Source organism: Henckelia pumila, chromosome 4, assembly GCF_033568475.1.
Source record: "Henckelia pumila isolate YLH828 chromosome 4, ASM3356847v2, whole genome shotgun sequence".
Taxonomy (NCBI): Eukaryota; Viridiplantae; Streptophyta; class Magnoliopsida; order Lamiales; family Gesneriaceae; genus Henckelia; species Henckelia pumila.
The window spans coordinates 124,790,346-124,806,274 of NC_133123.1; the positions used below are offsets into that span (position 1 = coordinate 124,790,346).

The 15,929-nt window shown below is 35.0% G+C and overlaps 3 protein-coding genes across 4 annotated transcripts; 2 read left to right on the forward strand and 1 right to left on the reverse strand.

Annotated features, from left to right (window-relative positions):
• The first annotated feature begins 4,090 nt into the window (after window positions 1-4,090).
• On the forward strand, window positions 4,091-4,834 carry LOC140861686 (uncharacterized). The gene has a single exon (XM_073264704.1). The coding sequence runs from the start codon at window positions 4,091-4,093 to the stop codon at window positions 4,832-4,834; it is 744 nt and encodes a 247-aa protein (XP_073120805.1).
• A 349-nt stretch (window positions 4,835-5,183) lies between these two features.
• LOC140860277 (uncharacterized) lies at window positions 5,184-8,816 on the forward strand. 2 transcript variants are annotated; one of them, XR_012143663.1, is made up of 3 exons: window positions 5,184-5,727; window positions 6,205-6,384; window positions 8,677-8,816. XR_012143663.1 is itself a non-coding variant. In XM_073263216.1 (2 exons), the coding sequence occupies exons 1-2, from the start codon at window positions 5,345-5,347 to the stop codon at window positions 6,308-6,310; spliced, it is 489 nt and encodes a 162-aa protein (XP_073119317.1). In that variant the 5' UTR covers window positions 5,185-5,344; the 3' UTR covers window positions 6,311-6,489. The 2 variants fall into 2 exon arrangements, 1 of the variants encoding a protein (XP_073119317.1); XM_073263216.1 differs by lacking the exon at window positions 8,677-8,816 and having other exon boundaries at window positions 5,185-5,727; window positions 6,205-6,489.
• On the reverse strand, window positions 6,258-13,818 carry LOC140860276 (ABC transporter C family member 10-like). Its single transcript, XM_073263215.1, has 11 exons — window positions 11,776-13,818; window positions 11,208-11,528; window positions 10,985-11,071; window positions 9,660-10,253; window positions 9,398-9,562; window positions 8,960-9,254; window positions 8,671-8,885; window positions 8,297-8,602; window positions 8,062-8,125; window positions 7,494-7,733; window positions 6,258-7,413 (listed from the first exon to the last, which is right to left on the reverse strand). Exons 1-11 carry the CDS (start codon window positions 13,768-13,770, stop codon window positions 7,307-7,309), a joined length of 4,389 nt encoding a protein of 1,462 aa, XP_073119316.1. The 5' UTR covers window positions 13,771-13,818; the 3' UTR covers window positions 6,258-7,306.
• Between the last annotated feature and the right edge of the window lie 2,111 nt (window positions 13,819-15,929).

A 15,929-nucleotide genomic window follows, 5' to 3' on the forward strand; every position in this document is an offset into this window, starting at 1 on the left:
ATAACTCATTTAGAATTATCGTGATCGAGTTAGTGGACTTTTGGACTTTACATTTATCTTTTCATATACATAAAAAATCTGCCCCTTAGACACCATTTTTTAATTGCCCTTATGTGGATATAGATATTACACTTTTTTTTTATTTTTTTTATTTATATTTTTATATTTTAAATTACAGTTTAGTCTCTCGATAATTTTTACAATTATGATATTACTCTTATTTGAATATAAATTAAATTAATTACAAAAATATTATACAAACACGCATTGCGTGCATCAATACACTAGTTATTATAATAGATAAACCATTAGAGAAACTAGAATTGGTAATTTTAATAGATTTTCAAATTTATCCGTATTATTTTTTCAACATATTTAATAATTAAGAGACAAAAACGTAACTTATCATTAATTAATTTCTCGAATTATTTGCACCAAACACCCCTGTAAAATATTGAAAATGCACACTTCCCTTGTGAAATTTTAATAGGCATCTTTAACCCCGACCTTTTAAAAAATTAGCATACTCGTCCCTTCAGATGAGTTATTATTGCGCACGCGCCCCTCATGCGACTGTGCAAAGATTTTGATATTTTTTTTTGCACCAAATACCCTTGTAAAATATTAAAAATGCATATTTGTCCCCTGCTAAAATAATTTTTAAATCTATTCAACCCATAATACACAATTTTTATTAAAATCTAATTATAAAATATTTAGAAAACACTTTTCATTTTATTAATTTTATTTTTAATTTTTAATTTATTATGATTATATAATTGTTTTTTAAAAAATATTATTACTTTATCTTGTTATCATTATCGTATTAAAATTTCTTCTTTTTTCCAACTTCTCCATTAAAAATGAATTTATAAATGAGATTTAAATACCTAAAAGTACCAAAATATTAAATCAAAATAATAAGTTCATGCATATTACATTTCAATTTAGGATTATAGATTTTAACCACAATCTAAATTTTTTAAAATGCATTACAGAATTTGCATTAAATAATAATACACAATATTTATTAAGATCTAATTATAAAATATTTTTCAAACATTTTTAATTTATTAATTTTTAATTTTTAATTTTTTATTTTAAATTTATAATTTATAATTAATTTATTTCTAAAAAAATTTATTACTTTATCTCGTTATCATTATTTTATCAAATCACTTCGTGTTTTCAACTTCTCAATTAAACATTATTCATAAATAAAGATTTAAATATCTAAAAATACCAAAATATTGAACCAAATGATAAGTTCATGAATGTTACTTTTTCTATTTAGAATTATATAAGCATTTTATTTTTTATTATTTATTACAAATTGTGCAATGCATATTCTCCGAAAAATTTAAATTTTGGTTCAATAATATATAGTCATAAATCAAAAAAGCAATATGCTTGAACTTATCAGTTTAGTTCAATATTTTGGTACTTGAAATTATTTAAATACTTGTTTATGAATGCATGTTTAATGAAAAAGTTGGAAATACGAATTGAATTTAATAAAATAATGATAACAAGATAAAGTAATAATATTTTTTAGAAAATAATTAATTAATGATAATACATTTAAAATAAAAAATAAAAAATAATAATACCAAAAATGTTTGTTAAATATTTATAATTGAATTTTATTAAAAATTGTGTATTATGGCTTGAATAGATTTAAAAATTATTTTCACAGGGGTTAAATATGCATTTTTAATATTTCACAGAGGTATTTGGGGCAAAAAAATATCAAAATCTTTGCCCAGTGGCATGAGGGGCGCGTGCACAACAAACACTCATCTGAGGGGGCGAGTGTGCTAATTTTTTAAAAGGCCAGGGTTGAAGATGCCTATTAAAATTTCACAGAAAATAAGTGTGCATTTTCAATATTTCACAGGGGTGTTTGGTGCAAATAACTCTTAATTTCTCACATCCTTTTACGACCATCCCATTATCCCAATTTTTAATTATCACTATTTCATTATCCTAAAAAGAAAAAAATATAAATAAATTCAAATTTATAAAAATATATTTTATGCAAATACATGTACTAGTATCAATCAAAGAATGAGTAATCCAGACAAAGCTCCTGGCCCAGATGGTATGTCTGCTTTTTTTTTTTCAAAAATACTGGAATGTGGTTGGTCGTGATATTTCTGGAGTTGTGCTAAAAATTTTAAATGAAGGAGCTTCTTCTGAAGATTGGAATGAGACTATTGTTACTTTGATTCCAAAGATCAAAGTACCTCAAACCATTAAAGATTACAGGCCTATTAGTTTATGCAATGTATGTCATAAGATTGTTGCAAGAACTCTGACTAATCTATTAAGGCCTGTCCTCAAGAAAACCATGAATGAATTCCAGAGTGCTTTTATCCCAGGAAGATTGATATTTGATAATATTATCTTGGGCTTTGAAACTCTTCATTGGATTCGAAGCAGAAAAACGGGGAGAAAAAGCTTTGCAGCTTTGAAACTAGATATGAGTAAGGCATATGACAGAGTGGAATGGAATTTCCTTGAGATAATAATGCTTAAAATGGGTTTCTCTAATATCTGGGTTGAAAAAATTATGCAATGCGTGAGATCAGTAAAGTATGTGTTTTCTCTAAATGGTGATTTAGTTGGTAATTTGATTCCAAGTAGAGGTTTGAGACAGGGAGATCCATTATCCCCGTACTTGTTTGTTCTCTGCGCTCATGGGCTTTCCAATCTTTTTATCAAACACGAAGCTAGAAATCTATTCTCTGGTGTGCGCATTGCTCGAACCTGCCCGTCAATTTCTCACCTATTTTTTGCAGATGACAACCTTGTTTTCTTTAATGCCACGGTTGAAGGATGTTTGGGCATTCAAAATTGTCTTTCATTGTATGAACGAGCTTCTGGTCAGTTGATTAATTTCGCTAAATCCTCTCTATCTTTCAGTCCTAACGTGAATGCAGATCTTGCGAATCAGATCAAATCAATTCTTTCAATCCCGATTGTGCAAGGTCATGATGTATATTTGGGTCTACCAACATTCTTGGTTAGAGGTAAGAAACTTCAATTTCGATATCTTGTGGAGAGGGTTATCAAAAAGTTGCAAGGGTGGGGTACAAAAGCTTATTCTTTGGGTGGAAAGGAAATTCTTATCAAGTCTGTGTTGCAATCAATCCCAAACTATGCTATGTCGTGTTTCCGTATTCCGACTTCGGTCTGCAAGGAGATTGAACGTGAGTGTGCTAATTTTTGGTGGGGCACTAACGATGGAAAAAAGAAAATTCACTGGCAGTCTTGGAAAAAATTAAGCACACCAAAATGTTTGGGTGGAATGGGGTTTCGTAGAATGGTGCCTTTTAATAAAGCTCTTTTAGCCAAGCAGATATGGAGGATTATTGAAGAGCCACAATCGCTGGTAAGTCAAGTCTTGAAAGGAAGATATTTTAGACACCAAGATATAATGGATGCACAACTCGGTAGTAATCCTTCCTTTATTTGGCGCTCTATGATATGGAGTTGATCCCTACTTGAGAAAGGAATTAGATGGCGTGTTGGAAAAGGCGAGAGTATTAGAATCTACCAGGATCGTTGGGTTCCTGGATTGAGAGATCGAATTCCAGAACCAAGTGGTCAAGATCGTCTTGCCACTGTTAATCAACTCATGTTAGATGGAAATTGGAATAGATCGCTGATAACATCTTTATTTGATACTAATACTGCTCAGGAAATTATCAATATCCCACTGATTTATTCTTTACAGGTGGATTTGCGGTATTGGAACTCGGATATCAAAGGTAAATTCTCGGTTCGTGAAGGTTACAAAGTTGAGATTGAAGCTTCTGAACCCCCACGAAATTGCTCTGATTATTTCTTGAGAAAGTGGTGGAATTTCATTTGGAGTTTGTCTATACCTCCTAAAGCTAGAATTTTCTGGTGGAGAACAATGCAAAATATTATTCCAACTTCTAAGAATTTAATATCACATCATGTGCCTATGGTTGAATTTTGTCCTCTTTGTAAATCTGGGAATGATTCTACTGAACACGCATTGCTATGGTGTTAAAAAATTAAGAGTTGTTGGAAAGAGACTCCATTCTGGCCTGTTTTGAAGATGATAAGGCATTTAGGGATTATAGACATTTTTATGTGCTTGAAAGAATCAGTGGACAGAGCAGATTTGGAGGTATTTATTATGAGAGCTTGGGCTATTTGGCTTGATAGAAACAGGATCGCTCATGACAAGGAGAGATCGAATGATATTGTTTCGGCTTATAAGGGAGGGATCTTACTTGAAGAACATCGTAAAGCATCTGCGGCAATGCTCAATTTCCGCAACGATAGTGTTCTGGGAAATAATTCTCGCTGGACTACGCCACCTCCCCTATGGCTAAGACTCGATGTGGATGCGGTTTATAATATTGATTCAAATAACTTTGCAATTGGTGGGCTGTTTCGTGATACTGAGGGTAAGATTGTTGTTGCTTTTGGAAAGAAAATTAAAAAACCCCAATCAGTGGTGTATGCTGAATTGATTGCAATAAGGGAGGGGTTGCTTCTGGCTAAGGATCGAAGATTTGGGCTTCTTCAAGTTTATTCTGATTCTCTTCTGGCGGTGCGAGCAGTCACTTGTCCGGAGGATGATCGTAGCTATATTGGAGCTATCGCTACAGATATTTCTTCTTTGCTCGGGTGTTTTCAAGATGCGAGAGTTTTTCATGTTCGTCGATCATTGAACATGGTTGCTCATTCTATTGCGCATTTTTCTTTTCCTTCCCAAAATCTTACGATTTGGGAGTATGGAACTTTTCCGGTTTGGTTGGTAGATCTTGTAATTAAACAACTTCATCGTGATTAATAATATTACAAGTTTTTACCCGTAAAAAAAAAAAAGAATGAGTAAAATTATTACTGAAAAAAAGAGAGAATAAAATGCTCTGCACTCCCTAGCCATTTTTTTTTACTACATTTTTTGTTAATTTGTACTACATCTTGTATGGTTTTGTACAACATCTTGTATTGTTTTGTATTACATTTTATGACTAGGGATCCCAAAACAAAACATGTTTGCATTTGAGGATTTTTGAGCAAATTGCCCATAAAAAATCGAGTCGAAGCAAAATAACCAAAAGAAATCTATAAAAAATTGTTAGGTCTATGATCTATCAGCTGCCCGCCCCACATGCGTACTTGAAATCTATAAAAAATTGTTAGGCCTTCATCTTCTCCAGTTTTCTATTCCGGACTTGAATACTATCCGTAAATATCCCTCTCACCTTCACTCTCAATTTCCCCGAATCCGAAGAAAAATTGTATTTAAAATTTCACAAACCTGAAAAATAATCAACCAAAGGTGAAAATTCAAGAAATGCCTGTGTCTATCTTCAACTTTTCAGTTCTTTCAACACCACCATACTCCTTTCCAAGTGTAGTTTCCCACAATAGCCTTTCAATTTCAACGCGATTTCCGAATCCCCCTCGTAATTTCTACTCCTTTTCAGCATCAAGAAAGACCCTTTTTCGTACCAAGTCATCTGAAGAAGGGGCAGAAGTTTCAGGAGAAGAAGATGAGTGGTTGCAGAAATTACCTGATAGGAAGAAACCCTTCTACTCCCATAGCTTGCCGTGTGTTGAAGCATGGTTGAAAAGTCTAGGATTTTATCAGAGTAGAGATGATAGAGCTGTTTGGTTTGTGGAGAATCCTGATTGGCATGCACAGCTCAATCTTGATGTCACTGATTTGTACATAAGGTCTGGAATTGTTTAAGTTTTGCTCTTTTCTTGAGAATTGAGATATCTACATGTATAGTTTCTTTGGTTCAATGAGCTTGTGCTCTCTTAAAGATATATATATTTTTTCAACTTCGGTCAAATTTTTTTAAAAATTTTAAAATGACCTCCTCAATGTATTGCCCCTCTGATATGAAGAATCAATGTTAGGATTTTGTTGCTCAAGATTTTTTTTTTAGTTTTCGATTATTGAATTTGGTGATTCACGTGTTGTATTGTCACGTTTCTTTTGTTTATTATTAGAATTAACCAGCTTTCGTTGCCTGTAGTACACAAGTATTATGTAGTTCACCTTGTCTAAGTTCACTCGTTGAAGTTCTTAGCTTCATATTCTTATATTAAAATTGTTGTGTGTTCTTGCCTTCTGTCACATGTGCTGTAAGTTCAAGTTTTGGTTGAAGTCTTGAAGTTTTTAACGTAAATGGGACTGGAATGCAGGTATCTGAAGAATGGACCTGGAAATCTTGAGAAAGATATCGAAAGAAGATTCAGTTACGCGCTGAGTAGAGAAGATATCGAGAATGCGGTCCTTGGAGGGCCATGATCCTTAGAGTCTATCATCATCCACAATTTTTCCTAGATAATCAACCAAAAAAACGACCATTGCTCGGTGACATTGTAAGCATGACTTATCTAAGAGAAATACTCACGTTGAAATCTTCCTTTTCTATGTTGTGTCTTTGTTAGTGGGTAACCACAATCTTATAATTGAAAATTACATTAGTTTCGTGCTCAGAATTAATTATAATACACTTGATTTTACAAGTGTTTTGAAAATTGGGATCCCACATTTTCTACTCTCCCAGAGCATGATTATCGTTCATACTCGTGTTTAAATGGATATAAGGAATAACCGAATAAGTATGCGGATGAAAAGTATCTTAGTTGGAAGTGGCATTTACAGAACAAAAGCAGAGACCTGAATAGCTATTTTAAAACTATCGCGAGTATATTATGCCTCTCTGCAGCGACTTATGTAGAATGGAATTGACTTAAGTTGACTTGCTGCTACAGGCCCAAAACATGCATCAGACTGTTAGGCTTAAATCGTCTTTAGGAACTAATTAACTTACGGAAACTGATTCTGCAGATATGGTGCATGTGTATGTCACTGAGAGATTGAGAGTTATTGTCGAAGATGGTGCACGTAGTTCTTTTTGTTTGTCCTTACTATTTCTTGTCTATACCGAAAGCATTCTTCCGTTGGCTGGAAGTCTACGTGCTAGATCGCATATAGTGATTTAGTTATCCTCATATCCTGCCTCTTACATTCTCTCCAGATCATCACGTTACTGTCGGCTTACTGCTTCTTCTGCTTAACTCATCTCCCGTGTTTATCTTAATACTTTAGATTGACATGGTGTGCTTAAAATTTTTTTTTCATGGTTTTGAAACATTTCCTACAAGCCCTTTAGTTTTCATTCACGAAGTCGAGTTAGCTGTTACAGGTTACATGTAAAGAACATTATGAACACATGTAGAATAAACACGAACTTACTACCACACAAACATACACCTTCTTGCAGTAGATGTTTCGCTCCTATTCTGCAGAGTCATGGTGAGACCAATATTCCTGAACAAGCTTCCCAAACAAGGAATCCTCTCTTTTCATTAGATTCATTGGTTCATCATATTCAACCAGTTTTCCTGTATTACACGGATATGAGTTAAATTTATTTCTAAAATGTTGTGTGGTAAGTAGGAAAGGATGAATTACAAATACTCACCTTCGCTGATGGCAAGAATCATATTACAGTCCATCACAGTTGGTATTCTATGTGCTACTGTGATAACAGTGCAGTCTGTAAATTCTGTCCTAATAATCTTCTGCAAGATCATGTCGGTAGCATTATCAATAGATGCAGTTGCTTCGTCGAGTACCAAGATCTTGCTTCTTCTTAGTAAAGCACGCCCCAAACAGAACAATTGGCGTTGCCCCATACTCCAATTTGATCCATCTTCTACCACTGTAGTGTCACATTTTTTGGTTTGTTTTGTAACGTCACATAAACATGATGGTTTCTTTTTTACTATTAGGAATAACTTTAATTTAGCAGTAGTTACTCGATATCATAAATGGTATCAAGACATTGTCACACATTTGATTCCTATAAGTTGCAGGAACAATTGTCCGGAGGACGATTTTCCTGTTTTTCTTATGTACCAAATGATCAAGACACAGCACCTTGACTCTGTACAGTTCAAATGATTTGAATTGTATTGCTATAATCACTTATTGGTTTTGTTATAATCATAGATTTGTTATAATCATAGATGTTTGGTAACATAACATACCTAGAGAGTCTAATCCATTTTTCTTCTCCTGAATGGCTTCCTTGAGCTGACACTTCCCAAGAACCTTTAGTTTCAACCAACCAAAGGCATAAAAAGAGGAGAAAAAGAAAAAAGAAAAAAAAAGGAGGCGTTATTATCTAATTTATCACAAGAACATACTCAGAAACAAACATCTTTTTTAAATCTGTTGAAAATTTAGGGAATTAAACTATAAAAAAATCAACAATTATTTTACCTCCAAGAGTTCTTGTTCTGTATGTTCACCCAAGGGATCCAGATTGTACCTAACAGTTCCATTAAAAAGTGTAGGGTCTTGAGGTATAATCCCCAGACGAGATCTCAGATCATGAAGCCCGATTCCTAATATATCAACTCCATCCACCAAAATCTTTCCTCCTGCAGGCTCTACTAGTCGAAACAAGGCACTAATAAGAGTAGTCTTCCCACTGCCGGTTCGGCCAACGATGCCAACTTTGTGTCCCCCTTCAAATATGCAATTAATGCCGCGTAAAACAAGTGGCGAATTGGGTCTATATCTGATCTGTTTTCCAATGAAAATAACTATGAGCATTTGATATTGGAAATCAGAACTGATTAATGAATTGTTACCTTTAGGTCTTGAATCTCTACTCTTCCCTCAGTTGGCCAGTTGATAGGGGCGCGATTCTCTTCTATCACTTCGAGTGCCTCACTCGGTATATGCATATATTGATCAAGCCTTTCTATAGAAACAATATAGTTTGATAACGAGCACTGAGTGTTAATGGAATAAGTGAGGATCGAGTTTAACGCGAGACCGTAGGACAAAGACATCCCAACAAATCCTGCAACAGAAAATGGAAATGAGGAAAGCTTAATCCAAGATTTGAGTATCCGAAACGAGATAGATACTGCATACCAGAGCTCACAGTTCCGGGTGGAAGTAAAACCATGCACAATGCTGCAAATGAAAGAACAGTTGCACAAAGTATATCCAGGCGCTGGATCAACCACTCGTTTGCTGAAAAATAGTGGAAATATGGGCTTCCATTGGTGTCTATAAACTGAAGATTCATGGCAAAAAAACGTTCTTCCTCTTCAAAAGCTCGTATTGTGGTGACTCCAGCCATAGATTCAGCAAGATGATTTGCTACCAAAGATTTTGTAGTTCCATTAATCCGCATCAACTCTCTGGCTGAGGAAAAGTAGTACCTCTACACAGGAAAAATTCAAATCAGATGTCTTTTTGAAAGGGATAGAGAATAAGACAAGGGACACATCTGAATAAGGTATTAAAGACATCTCCATCCCTTAAAATCTCTATAGTTCATATTCTTCTGACCTCGATGACAATTACCTGCAAGCGCATGACGAAAAAGATCATCGGTAAGGCGATCAACACCACTTGCCACGTGATGACAGCCAACACCACCATGTAGGAATAACAGTTTGAGGTCATCGCAGCCGCGGACAACAAGTTGAAAGGAACATCGAGATCAACTACACTCAAATCAGAAGAGACCTGCATGAACGACAATACACAAGAAGAGCGTAGATTTCATAGGTACATTCGCGCAACAAAAGGAGAGGGAATGAGTCAAAATCTACTAAATCTGTACCCGGCTCAGTATTCTTCCCAAAGGCGTAGAGTCATAAAAAGAAACCGGAGCACGAAATAGAGCCATCAACAGCTGCGAAAATATCCCTCTAGACATCTTCATGTTCAAAACAACTGTTGATATGCTTCTACAAATTATGAATAGCGATGAAACGAGTCCGATCAGCAAGTACACGACGATCAATCTAAATGTGGTGACGTTTCGGTCATCAACATTTGCAGCCATCCAGGCATTCTGCATAATCTGGCCTGCAAGAGATATAAGATGACTGAGAGCAGCCACAGAGAAGAAGAAAACTCCTTTGTCCTGGTTCAAGTATAGAATATATGGCTTCAGTCCAGAGTCCCCCACTTCTCTTTCTTCTTTTTTTATCAGTTGATACTCATTTTCAGATGTTTTAGCTTCCATTTCTGCATGATGTTTTCGAATTTCTCCGGAAGAAGATCCACAATTCTGGGAAGAAGTAAACTCTGAAAGCACCTCGGAAGAACCAGGAGTTTCTTTGTGTGCATTGACAAGGTCCCAAAATCCTTGGCTTGTGGCTAGCAGCTGAGAATAAGGAGCAGCATGCAAGATTTTCCCATCTGACATGAACTGGTCAAACAACACAAAATATATTTTTAGCATCAATTATTTCGAATTATTATTAAATTTGAGATGGATTTCACTTAGTTGTGCAACTAAGGATGTATGATGAAAGATATAAGGTTGTAATTTGGTTCGAAATAGATATATTTGAGATCGAGTTCGATTTGAAGTTTGATATTTTTTCATTTTTTTTAAAAATCGAATTCAGTTTACATTAAGGCTGGGGTTCGAGTTCTGTTTTATTCTTGGAAAATAATAATAATAATAATAATAATAAAGCTACGGCCTATGGGGCTTTTGTTCATGTGATGTGACATAGAGTTCTTGTTGACATCGAGGTGCAAGCTGAACCTCCTCGTTCATCACTTAAAAAAGAAAAACAAAACAAAGCGAAAGCAAAAAAAATATAGAACTCGTGGACTAACAAGATTCATATTTCATCCGTATTTACTCATTTAGGCTTGTGTGTGTTTTCACACATATTCTCAAACACTATCTATGATAGTGTTGGAAAAGTAATTTTATAAAACAATTTCTCATTTTGCTGTCATTTGATGAATATTTAGTAAGATATTAATTTAAATTTTTTTGAAACAATGGTAAAAGTGAGATAACACTAAATACGGAAATTGTACCATATACTTGAAACATATGAAATGAAATGCAACCTAAATAAGTAGGATGGGAGTACAAGCCAATAACTAAAAAAAAAAAAAAATCATATAAGACAAACTCACCAAAACAGAATCAAATGTACGAAGAAAATCAACTTGATGAGTCACCAACACGACTGTCTTCGTTGAGAGAGCTCCCAAAACATAATCCTGTCAAAACTAAAATGACTTGTACCATGCCAAAGCTAATATTAAATAGTGTAATTAAAAAATTTTAGATGTCACGTTTTGATTACTATATCGTACACAAGAAGAAAAGATTACTTGGCAACGAGAATATACTAACGTTAAACAGGCTCGAGGCCGTGTGCGCATCGACAGCACTAAAAGGATCATCCAAGAGATATATATCGGCATCCTTGTACATAGCACGAGCGAGTTGAATCCGTTGCTTTTGGCCGCCGCTGAGAGTAACTCCTCTTTCGCCTATCTCCGTGAGATCACCGAAAGGTAGCAGCTCTAGATCTTTAACCAACGAACACCTATTTAGTGTGTCTTGATATTTGTTGCCATCGAAGGTAGACCCAAAGAGAATGTTTTCTCGGATGCTTCCTGTCTGAATCCAAGCTGATTGAGGCGCATAGGCAATTGTCCCATGCACTTGAACCTAAACGAACATATTAGGGAAAAATCTATCACTTTTGAAAAGATTTTGTTTGATCAGCAGTAGTAACTTCAAACTATACAAAATTATAGAAACATTTAAAAAGACCCTTTTTTAAAAACGGGTCGGGGATCAATGAGGACAACCGGGTTTTTTATTTAGAATTCTAACTTGACCAATAGCATTGATCAAATGCCACATTCCTCCACACCACCTTAAGAAACTGATGAAAAGAAAGGAAAGTACTCACAGTTCCAGCGGTTATTGGAACCTCTCCAAGAATAGCAGCAAGAAGAGTCGACTTCCCCGAACCCACCTCGCCACAGATGGCAATCTTGTCGCCATGTTTAACGCCCAAACTTATGTTCCGAAGAGTTAACCTCGACGGATTCTCATCCCACGACAGATCAGCCGATTGAAATATAACTGTTGCATCACATAGACTGGACTTAACTCTAACACTCGCGGTTTCCAGTTCAGGCTCTGCCAAGAACTTCGCAATCCTTGAAAACGCAACTTTGGCCTGAATAAACACTGCAATAACATCAGGAATAAACCTGACCGGTTCCTGGACCAGCTGTAAAGTCGCGACAAAGGTGAAAACATTCGTAGAAGATAACGGAAAACCAAGAAAATAGCAGGTACCAAACGTGGCAGAAGAGACTAAAAAAGAAGATGACCAAAAAATGACAATGTAGTTAGCTTGACACAGCTGAACTGCCCACAGGCATTTTTCTTCAATGGCCCTCAATTTTTCAATCACTTCCCTAAAATGAGTTTCCCATGCAAATAATTTCAACACCTTCATGTTCAAAACAGCCTCGGACATCTTCTTCAGCCTCTCGTCCTGCGCCTTCGTAAGCTTAGATTGAAACTTGTGTTGCAACTTCCCAATCGGCGAATTGCAAAGAACGGTGAGAATTATGACAGCCATGGACGCGATCGTCGCAATTCCTACAGCTTGGAAGAGGATGAGGATTGCAAGACAGAGTTGTAGGCTTGTAGTCCATATCTGGTGGAGCCAAAACGGGAATTCTCCGATACGGTATGAATCAACCGTGACATAGTTCATTATCTGGCCAGTCGAGTGGTTCAGTTTAGCCGAATTCGATAGCCTCAGTTGCTTTTGGTAAATGACTGCCGTGAGTAGGGATCTAACTCTAAGACCAACTAGTTTAGACCTGAAATACCAGTGTCTTTGTGACGTCGATTCGAGGATCTTTGTCAAGAAAAGTGTTGCAACCAATATGTATCCCTCGTTCTTGAAACTTTGTTTTCCTTCAGCAACTTTTATGAAGGCTTTGAGCAGTAAAGGCCCAGCAGAGGCAGTCATCACTTTCAGTAGTGCAAAGAATCCGGATATCATTATATCTCTCCAATGACACAACAAAATGGTCTTCAAGATTTCACATTCAGATAATCTATCTGACTGTTTTCTTCTACTCAATATCTCCGAATATGATACATAGCACGACTCGGCTCGATCAACCGCATCTAAACCAGGTATATCGTCGTCCGAAAGAGTTTTCTCAGTCCCCCTTTTCATCAATGGATTCAACCACCAAAACGTCAATTTACTAAAAAAACCAGCTTTGGTGAATGGATTCAAACCGCTGTCATCATTGGCGGAACTAAGTAACGGATCGCGAATATCTTTGTCGTCGCGACACCCTTCATGCCTATAACCTTTGTAAGTGCATAATAGCAGAAGACAAGATCCTATCAAGGAAATAATATCCAAGAATTTCTTGATCGACATCTCTCTTTGAAGGATAGCAATGTAAAACGAAAACCCGCAAGTAATACCGGAGAAGAGGAATGCAAGAGAAGCTAGAAGCCTCAAGGAGGCTCTTCGAAAACGCCTTCCTTGCAGACTAACTGTTAATCCGGTTAACAACCAAACCAATCCATGAAACATGCACGTTATCCACGAATGGAGAGGTGCAATATCGCGAGTTTTTCTCAGTTTTTCTTCCAAAATCCAGATGCCAAAAGATAAATAGATCAATCCAAGTGAACCATTAAAAATGGCTGATACTATATGCAGCAAACTGGATAAACGGCAGACAGAACCAGTCACGTTTGAAGATTTCAATGAGTTCTTGAAGACTATAGCGGAGAAGTTGACGATCAAGAGCAGGACATCGAAACAGAGAATCAACACATGTTCTGTGCAAGAAGAAGGGATCTCGTTGCTGTCTGAAAGGTTGGATTCTCCACAAAATACAGTTTTTAGATTCTCCATCGATCTCTGAACTTAATACAAAACCACCAATTTACAATATTAGCTTGTAAATTTAGTAAATAATAAATAGTTAACAAGTTTTAAGAATGTGGAAGAGGGAGAATGATTAGCATGTATTATAAATCCATTAATCATGCTCTGTTAGATGAAACCTTGCATCAACATTAATGACAGTAGGTGGCGGCAAGCTGCAAATTGTGGAATAATCAATTAATTGGCACGTTGCAATTGAGGGAGGAAAAGTTTATGGTATCATCCATGCTCAATTAATTGGCACGTTGCAATTGACGGAGGAAAAGTTTAGAGGCAAAAAATTCAATGAAAAAATATCTACAAATTCATAGTTCATCAACATTCTTCATCGAACCACATTTTCTATCGCAATCAATGTCGAGCGAACAAACTATACATTCAAATTTCTTGTATATTTTTTTGTACACTAGAATATTGAAATTTGGAGCATGCCTAAATGGCTTAAATTGAAACAAAAATAAAATACTGAAGTTTTAAAAAAGATATTCCATGCTGACGGATTTTTAGCTGAAAGCTGGAAGCATAAAATTTTATTTTGTTTTTTCAAAAAAGGTCTTCATTAAAATAAACAGAACTGAGATAAACGGGAAACGATTTTAACAATATCTTTCATAGTAGAACAATTGTTTTTTATTTTTCATTTTTTTTTAAAAAAAGAAAGGTAACATAAACCCTCCATCAACACTAATACCTTTTATTCTTATATTAATAGCGTAATAAAAAAATTAATTAGAATGATTGCTAAAATCTACCATTAACCATATACAAAGACAAAATAAAAATTCTAGAGAGTTGAATAGATGTGAGATTTGGTTGGTGGATGAGATTTTAAATTTTATTTAATTACCAAAAATTGAACTAAATGAAATTCGGACTCAATGAATAAAGATTAAAAAAGTTATGCAGCGTCCACATTCCATACCCTGTGACACGTTAAAAATTTTCCCGTCACAACTTTGTACTATATCTTATTTAATATTAGACGTCTTCCTATGCATGTTTTACGTGCAATATATAAATAATTAGGCATTTTTGTTGAAATCTAAATAGTTCTGATATCGACGAAATTACATAAGAAAAACTGAAGAAGAAAATTGAATAAGTTTTTGACCAAAACTACATAAGTAAATTAAGTTGCTTTTGACCGAAGCCAAAATGAAATAGGCAAAACTTAGTAATTGACTCTTGACCAGAGCCAAACTAAAACCATCAATCGGATCAAAGCAATCAAACTAAGTTCACTTGCTAAACTGCATTTAGTTTATCGAGCTAAATTGAAGTAGTCTCTCAGTGCTAAACCGCTTCAACAAAGCTAAACCGAATTACCAAGACTAAAAGATAGCAAAACTGAAACCATCTGAAGACTGCGTGATCAAAACAAAACATACTTCATCAATCTTGCGCTTACAGATAAGATCTTTCGTACATATATGACGTCACGAAAAACCAATAAAATAGCAGGTACCAAACTAGAGGTGCAAACGAATCGAGCCGATTCGTGAGCTTTACGAGCTCGCTAGATAAATATTTGATTCGTATTCGAGCTTTATCAAACTCGAGCCGAATTCAAACATGTTCGAACTTTTTTTCGAGCCGAGCTCGAGCCAAAATTATTTTGTTCGGTAGTTCCTAATAGTTTGCGAGCCTTAATATTTAATAAATATAATATAATCTATATCCTTCTAAATATATGAGTTTATTTGTGATTTTACACTAATGTCCCTTCATTTATTTGCTTGTGTATCTATCATTAAATACTCATTTAAGATCACTATACGTCTTCTCAATCTTTGTTTTGCATTTTCCACTAATTTTTCTTCATTTATTTGCATATCTTGGTTTTTCTCAATGATTAATATCTATCATTAAATACTCATTTAAGATGACTATACGTATTCTCAATCTTTGTTTTACATTTAAAATATCTTTGAATATTGACGATGGTCTATGGGCATTTGGAAACATCATTTAAGATCACTATACGTCTTTTCAATCTTTGTTTTGCATTTTACACTAATTTTTCTTGATTTATTTGCATATCTTGGTTTTCCTCAATGATTAATATCTATCATTATATTAAATACTTGTTTAAAATGACTATACGTCTTCTCAAAATCTTTGTTTTA